The sequence below is a fragment of the Magnolia sinica genome, chromosome 18 (genome assembly GCF_029962835.1).
Source record: "Magnolia sinica isolate HGM2019 chromosome 18, MsV1, whole genome shotgun sequence".
Taxonomy (NCBI): domain Eukaryota; kingdom Viridiplantae; phylum Streptophyta; class Magnoliopsida; order Magnoliales; family Magnoliaceae; genus Magnolia; species Magnolia sinica.
In genome coordinates, this window is record NC_080590.1 from 39,672,305 (window position 1) to 39,680,841 (window position 8,537).

General features: G+C 43.2%; 1 protein-coding gene across 1 annotated transcript in view; it reads right to left on the reverse strand.

Moving 5' to 3' along the window:
* The window catches only part of LOC131232365 (uncharacterized), a 52,956-nt gene extending 45,191 nt beyond the window's left edge, over window positions 1-7,765 (reverse strand). Inside the window, exons 1-2 of the mRNA XM_058228595.1 lie at window positions 7,101-7,765; window positions 6,627-6,812 (exon numbers count right to left, since the gene is read on the reverse strand). Coding sequence (XP_058084578.1) covers window positions 6,627-6,812; window positions 7,101-7,707 — 793 coding nt within the window. The 5' untranslated portion in view covers window positions 7,708-7,765. The remainder of the gene's footprint in view (window positions 1-6,626; window positions 6,813-7,100) is intronic.
* Between the last annotated feature and the right edge of the window lie 772 nt (window positions 7,766-8,537).

Consider the following 8,537-nt stretch of genomic DNA (forward strand, 5'->3'; position numbering starts at 1 on the left):
TTTTTAGTAAGATTATAGCGGCTAGGATGAGCTCTCTTCTGCCTTCTCTAATCTCGCCCGAGCAAGGAGCCTTCATCCAAGGCCACAATATAGCGAAGAATATTGTGCTAGCCTAAGAAACTATTAAAGACATTAACAGAAAAGTTCGTGGAGGCAATATCGTGCTTAAACTAGACATGAAAAAAGCATATGACTGAGTTAATTGGGATTTTCTGAAGAAAGTTTTGGAGTGTTTTAGTTTCAGCTATTCTTGGATCCTCCTGGTTGAAAAATGTTGGGCCAATTATTGGTTCTCCATGCTAATTAACGGTGAGGCTTCCGGTTTCTTCAAATCTTTGAGAGGGCTACGGCAGGGCGATCCTCTTTCCCCCAAACTATTCATAATTGTTGCGGAAGTCCTCAGCCAAAGGGTTAAGTTGTTGGTAAAACATGACTCCTACAAGCCTTTCAATCTACGTCGAGGCTACCCTCTAGTCTCCCATCTGCCATATGCAGATGATACGCTACTTTTCTTAAATGGAGGAGTTGCCTCGCTACGTGCAGTCAAGGCCTTCCTTCAATCATATCAAGAGTCTTCATGCCAGAAAGTGAACCTCCTCAAGAGCTCCTTCCTATGCTCTGACAAGCTTCTGCCATCCAGAATCAAAACTATTGAGAGAACTCTAGGGATTGCCAGATCCACCTCCTGCCCCATTTACCTAGGCATGCCACCGTGCATGGGCAGGGTGAAAAGGGCCCTATTTCAACCACTAGTGGACAAGGTGGTGGCGCACATCACTAGTTGGAAGGCAATGATTCTCTCTGAGGCGGGTCGGGCTATCTTGGTGCAGCATGTCCTTGGGAGCATCCCCATCCACACTATGGCTACTACTTAGATCCCAGTTGTTGTGATTGGGGAATTGGAGAAACATTTTGCTAACTTTTTTTAGGGATGGCCTGACGGCAAGCGCAATTTTGACTGGTCGAATTGGAAAGAGATTTCTAAACAGGAAGGCGGGCTGGGGATCAGAAGGTTGAAAGAGGTAATGAAAGCTCTTCAGCTCAAAATGGCTTGGGCAGTCAAATATGGTAGGAATGTTAGCCTGTGGGGTGCTTACATGAAATCAAAGATGTTTAGGATGTTGATCCCGACGCTGCAAGGAGTACCTTTGTTGATCCCTCTCCTCTATGGAAGAGCATTAGGGCCCTCTTGCCAACGCTAGACTCTCTTGTACAAAGTTGTGTGGGGCAGGGTCTAGGTAATCTATGGTCTTAAAATTGGTCAGGCCTGGGTCTCGATAGCCTTCTGGTTAGCCCCATCCCACTAGCCTTGAGGTTTATGAAGATCCAAGACTTCATTGGATTGGATGGCCCCCTCCCTCCATCCATCTTCTCATATCTTCCCCAGGAAGTCATTAATTTTCTGTTTTAAGGTGGCTTCTGCTTATCGGATAAGGATGAAGAGAGTTTTTGGCCCTTCGAACCGTCTGGATCCTTCTCGATCAGATCGGCTTGGGAGATCAGTAGAGAGATCAGGTAGAGAAAAGGTTGGGCGAAGTGGGTATGGCACGCAAAAATGTCACCGAAGTTGTCCATGTTCTTATGGAGGTTACTGCACAAAGGTATTCCGGTGGATTCTTCAATCCAAGCAAAAGGGATATAGCTTGCCTCCTCTTGTGTTTGCTGCATGGGTAGCACATCCACTGATCCTGAGTGCGAAACCCTTGATCACCTCTTCATCAATGGGGTTCTTGCGTCCATTATTTGGGGCCACTTTTGGCATCTCCCTCATGGTTTCTCAGTCGATTATCGGTAGATTGACGCAGTGGAGGCTCCCCTCCACTCAGCAAAGTCACTCCCCAGCCTTGCAATGGTTAACCCCCTGTTTTATCCTCTGGGAGATCTGGCTCGCCAGAAATGCTGCCAAGTATGAGGGTACCACTTCTTGTGTTGCAGCTATTATCGCTTGTGTAAAATGGAGGCTCTCTTCAGTGTATAATGGTATGCGTGCTTCCAGAAGACACCTTATGGCTGAGCATTTGATGCTTTCAGATCTGCACATCGCTGTTAGTGAGTCAGATGGTATATCTTCTAAGATAGTGAAGTGGAGAAGACATCGATCAGGCTAGATTAAGTTAAATGTTGATGGCTCCGTTATAGGCAACCCAGGTAATTCTGGTGGTGGTGGTATTTGCAGAGGAAACAATTGGGCTTTTATTTTTGCTTTCTCGATGGGGTATGGAGTGGGGTCGGACTCCGGGGCTAAACTTCGAGCTGTTTACAATGGCTTGTCCCTATGTGTGCAGTTGGGATTCCAACAGATTGAAATTAAATTGGACTCCATGATGGTGGTGTCGATTTTAAACGGTATATCTAATCCAAATTAGCATTGGAACTACTAGTTGCAGAGGATTGAAAGGTTAAGAAAGATAGTTGTGGTGTCCTTTGTTCATATTGGTAGGGAAGGCAACAGGCTGGCGGATGGGATGGCCTGTAGGGGATCGGAACTTCAAGACTGCTTTTTCACTTGCTCCTCTATCGACCTTCCCCCAGAGATCAGGGAGCTGTTGTTCCTTGATAACATTGGGGTGGACGATTTTAGGCACATCTGTTTGGGTGGCCAGCGAGGGTTGGGCAGGTAGGTAATTGTACGTATTATGATAGGCTGTTTCCAAGGGGCTTTTTTTCCTCGGTTTGGCCCGAATGGTGGGTGTGTTGTATAGTTTGATATTGAATGAATATAGCTCACTTTGAAAAACAAAAACAAAAACAAAAACAAAAACAAAAACAAAAAAAGGAGAGATGTTCGTCTAATAATCTGACCCTTAGAAAAGATGTCAGACTATTCACTATAGCGACAAATGAACCGATCTGCAATGAAGTGGTCAGATGATCATCCGTCCTCACGACTTAGTTGTGTACGGCCCACAACTACATGAAAATGTGCAACCTTAAGGGTCCACTGTGCAAACAACATGAGTAAGCTAGAAGAAAACTTTTTTTATTTAATCCAAAAAAGATTACAAGAAGTTTTACAAAAAAAGAGGGAGAGATTCAATCGGCTTTGAGAGGAGGTTACTCGGCTTCTTCAACCTCGGGCTGCGCTGGCCCCTCCGAGGCTTCATCATTAAAGAGGGCGTCTAAGTTTAGCTTAGGGTACAGCTGTCTTCCACACAGTAGTCGTAGTAGCAGTTGTAAACTATGTCCACCTCATCGGCTCTTTCTTTCGAGGTTTTGTATTCTTCTACAGATGCGGCCTTGATAGCCGAGATGGCCACCTCAGACTCAAATAGTTGAGCGGCCGAGCCATCTCAACTTCAGCCAACTTAGCCGTTGAGCTCGCCTTTACCCTCTCTAGCTCTGCCTTCAGCCCCGTGGCGTCGACCTCAATGGATGAAAGGTGCGCCTTCACCCTCTCCAGCTCAGCCTATGCCAAGCCGAGATGAGCCTTCATCCCCTAAAGCTTGGCCAACACCAGGCCCTCCTTGTATCTAGCCTCATCCAAGTGGATCTTCAGAGCATCATGCTCCTCCCTAGTACGGTCCAGGGCCCCTTTCAGAGCCTCTGCCTTGACCACCTTCTCTTGTAGGCCCACTTTAAGGGCATCGACCTCCGTGGCCTTCTCCTTGAATGCCGCCTCAACCTAGTCGCACTCATCGACTATCTATCTCACCTTCTGATGAGTGGTCAGCAATGCAAGGACGAGCTAAGAAAAAGGGAAGAACGAAATGCAAATAGCCGAGCTGCCTGCAGGGTCTCCCGCTTTTATAGGTCTCCTCGGTCGCGAGCATTGATGGCCTGCATTAAATGCCACAGACGAAGAGACATCTTGGCGATCACCACTTTACACACAGCAGCTCCCCATTCGCCTTTCTATTCCAACTTCCCGAGTAGTGCCAAGCGTCTACACCTTACAGGGTAGAAGCCGAAAAAGCTACTGCGACAGTGTACGCCACCTCGATCGCGCGAAGCCATCATTGCAGATTTCCTTTGATTCTCGTGCCTTTTCGTCCACTAACAATAAATGCAAGACAGCTCGTCTTCCTGACCCCATTTCACCGACTTACTTCTTGAGCTCGCACTATGAACTCAGAAGTAAGGGGTTTCTGTTATGGGTGAAAGTGGTCTGAACACTCATGGGGTTAGCTCGGACTCACAAACATGCACTTCCTGACCCAAGATTGGAAGAAAGGACCAAGGTTGATCATGACTAAAGGGCTTCTGAACAATCCTATCTCAAATCGATCTGAACGATAACGGACGACGACCTCCCGAGTCGAGGCCACGACATCATATATCTCCACGTTCATACTGAGCATGTCTGACCCCTGAGGAACGCCCAGATTTATCCAATCTGCCTGATCGATCGAGGACCCGACTCGGCTAGCCCTCGATAGGTGACCAGGAGACCAGACGGTTCGACGAGATCGAGGGGATGGTCATCCAGGATGACAAATCTCACCGAGGAAATAAGCCTGCCCCTCGTGCCCAAGGAATTGGTCAGTCAAGCAACGACGGTCAATGCGAAAGACCACCTTGAGCCAACCATGGACGTCAGCCCGACTGATCAGGAGCTTGACCCAGCTCAGCTTCGACTATCCGTCACATGATTTTAGGGCCGACCACTTCAACACTTATCACCCCCATGAATTCCGCGTAACATTTGAGAAACATACGTAAGGATTGCGCTTGTGATCGAGAACCGTTACTAATCCCAATAATGACCCCTCTACACTATAAATAGGGGACTCGTCTACACTAAGAGGTACGCACAATCTCACCAAAGAAATCCTGTCCACAGGACTTGACCTAGATTCCTAGCCTAACTTTGGCATCAAAGGGTTCCCTGCCATAGACAGGGTCTCCTTTGTCTTCTTTGTGTGCAAATTTCCGAGTCCAGTGGTTCGATGAAAGGGTGAACCAGATTTCTGCATCAACAACTAAACATACTTATCTACTAATTGGCTGATAAATAAGTAGTAACCAATATATATATATATATATATATATATATATATATATATATATATATATATATAAGTTACTTATCTGATTAGTAACTTATCTTAAGTAACTTACAATCCAAACGCGGCATAAATGACCCCTGAGTGGTTATACAAATAGAAGAATTAAAAAAAACTGCCAAAGTTTTGAACCGGGAATTTATGATTCCATCTCACTAAAAATGGATATTCAGACTACATTGTTTTAGTAGATTTGGCCAAGATTTAGACTATTTATCATATCAATGCAGGCTATTGGATCAAATGCATGGCTTAAAAATCACAATTGTCCACTTTGCATGTGGGATTATTCTTTCCCATAACGAAAGAAAAGTCGCTTTTCTCAAGAGCTTTGTTAACACAAACGGCCCGTTTGGATACCACCAAATAAGTTTCTTTTTCTACTCTTTATACACACACACACACACACACACTTACATCAGTAGATAACTTATTTGAGATAAGTTTGGTATAAGATCAATTGTAAACAACTGTTTTACTTAAAGTTAATTACTTCAGATTAATGAGTAAAAACCAAGATAAGCTACTTGAAGCATAAGTAGCTTAATTAATTTATGATCTAAACACCCCGTAAAAAAATGAATTATTTTGAAATTCTCCCAACAATTCTTCACAATAGAATTCCTTCACATAGGTCACTCACATGTCTCATACACTTGACATGTTAGCTCATATATGTTAGTAAAGGGTGGCTAGAAAACTTTTATAAAGGTAACTATTCAACCGGTTATCAATTATCATACCATCCAAAGCAGCTTAAGGGTGGCCCCCAACAAAAAATAAAATAAAATGGGTGCCATGATTTCGACCTACCATAAAGTATCCCAGAAATTTATTTTTTTTTTTTTTTTAATGCTTGTAGGAAACGCTACCTGATTAACAGAAGTGGGAAGAGGCCGCTGTGTACATCAGCGTGGATGAGTATTAAGTGCTCGTGTGCACGTAGAGCTACAAAATACCAAATTAGGCTAGAAATTGGACGCATTTTGAGTTTTAAGCCCTAAAATGCAGGCCATTCAAGGCCCAGCGAAGTCTGGGTCATTGCCAGCCATGTTCGTCAACATTTCCATCTTCATGGGTAGCATTTAGTTTTCCAATTCTTACAAATTGGGCAATAGTTCAGTTCCACTATGGGTAGACCATGCATCAAAATGTCTTCATGACAGTAAGATCTGTTTACGTGTCTACACTCTGGTGACACTATAGGTGGACCATCCTATTTCTCTTTTTACGTGTCTACACTCTGGTGACAAATTAACAGGTTAAAGATCTGTTTGGTAGACTCCTAAAAAAATGAGTTCATCTCATTTTAGTTAATAATAATTAAGTATTAAATATCTTGAACTCTAATACCAGCTCATTATCTGTCAGAGGTAAAATCTCTGATACATAATTCCTGTTAATTAAAATGAGATGAATTCATTTTTAGGCGTCTACCAAACAGGGCCTAAGATTTGTTTGTTAGACAACTTATAATGAGTTCACCTCATTTCAATTAATCATAATTATGGCCCAACTACATCGAGGCCCAACATACTAGATACTCTGGCCATTAAACCCACTCTATCATATGAGGCAAGGGACGCCCACAACACACACACACACAGAGGAAGAGAGGCTTACGATGGTAGATGAATTTCTCGAGTCTTCGCAAGTGACTTCCACTTTCGAAAGCCGAAGGATTACTTGCGAGAACATGGAGAGGTGTCTGCCCTCTCTCGTTCCTAATGTTAGCAAGATCAACTGAGACATTTGTGGATTTTTCCGGTGAAATTTTTGTGCACTTTTTCATCATCTCGAAGGCCAAACCTTACAAGAAAAAGTAAGAAAATATAAGTGCTTTTATTTTTATTTATTTATTGCACTCTGAAATTTGACACGCTGCAAACGTCGACTCATGGGACCCAATGCAGATAGATCATAAATGCAAATTCAACAAACATTCGTGGGGGCTATTTTTGCATTTTACCCACTCATTAGATGTCCACCAACCATCAATTTACACTCTATGACTCATCTAAAATGGGTCCCAGTACTATTTCGACTGATAAATTTCGGTTACGTGTAGTCAAGTTATGGCTTTGTGTAAAAACTTACCAAAGTACTCCCCAGAAATGGCCACATGAAGAATACTATTGCCATCACTCCTCCTCCAATACTCACTCTGCTTTCCAGTGGGACATTGAAAAAGTAGGTAGAGAAATGCTTCGTTTTTGCCGTGTAGAGCAGCCACAAAGAGTGGCGTTTCCCCTTCTTTGTTGCGGATCTCAATCAGTTGCCAGTGTTTCTCTATCAAGCATTTGCACATTTCTACCTTTCCCGTTGCCGCTGCCAAGTGGAGTGGAGTGTTTCCCATGTCGTTCCGCATCTCTAGGATTTTATTTTCGCTCACTGCATTCACAAGCGCTCTGACTATGTATGTCTTGTCATCAGTGACTGCTATATGCAATAACGTGTCCTCTGAGCTGGTGATCTTTTCCCCTTGGATCTGCGTATACGTTTTGTACATATACAACACTTCCTTCCACTTGCTCTCCATGGCCAACCGGAACACTTTCTTCTTTAGATCATCTGCCTGGTTTGCCACGCCATCTTTTGTGATCCCCCCGGTTTCAGATTGGATTTGTTGTCCACCTGAAGTAGTCTGCACGTCCGACTGGCCTCCTCCTTGGACGAGTTCAGCATTATGATGTGGGGAAGCCATTTTCGAGTGAGTGAGCTCGGAATGCTAGGTTTGCTTGCGGCAAGGTAGGTAATAAGTGCTTCCTAGCAACTATCTTCTTCATATACTGCCCAAGTGTGTACATTACAAAAAAAAAAAAAAAAAAAAACCATTTGGTCGGGTCCCACATGAGAAATTCGCTCCGTCTTACAACTGGCCTGATTGTCTTTTATTTTCTTTACTAAAGTAAAAGTAAAATGCCAAAATCATGGAAATTTTAGAAAGCATCCTGTATATTTCTCATTAGGTTGTACCATCTTTTTTTAATATTCTTGCCTTGAGTGATGGTTTATACTCATGCATGCGAATATTAATTGTGTAGCCTGCACTTAACTGAAACTAAACTGTTCAAGCCCTGGGGTCCACTACAGATGGTTCACAAACTAAAAGTTACACCGAACTGATGTCGTAATTCCCTGATTATCGGACATTTAATGGGGAGCTGATGAAATCTATGTAAAAAAAAAAAACACTCAGTGGTTTGGATTCTGTTAATCAAAGTTTAGGGACCCATACATGTTAATGTTAATCATTTGGATCAGTGAATAGTGGGCCCCACTTATAGAAAAGTGTTGTATAATACCCTCCCAAGATATTTTAAAATACTTGGCAGTGAGTCAGAGCTAGTGGTCAGCTTTCATTTTGATTCAAGAAGAACAGTAATAGAACAAGATGTCCAGACAGCATTTTTTTTCAATTTTTTTTTTTTTTTTTTTTACCAGCAATCCACCATAGTGCCTATGAAATGGATGGTTCGGATCACGCCACTCTTCTAGAGAACACTGCAGCCTAGAGGAAGACTAAAACAATTG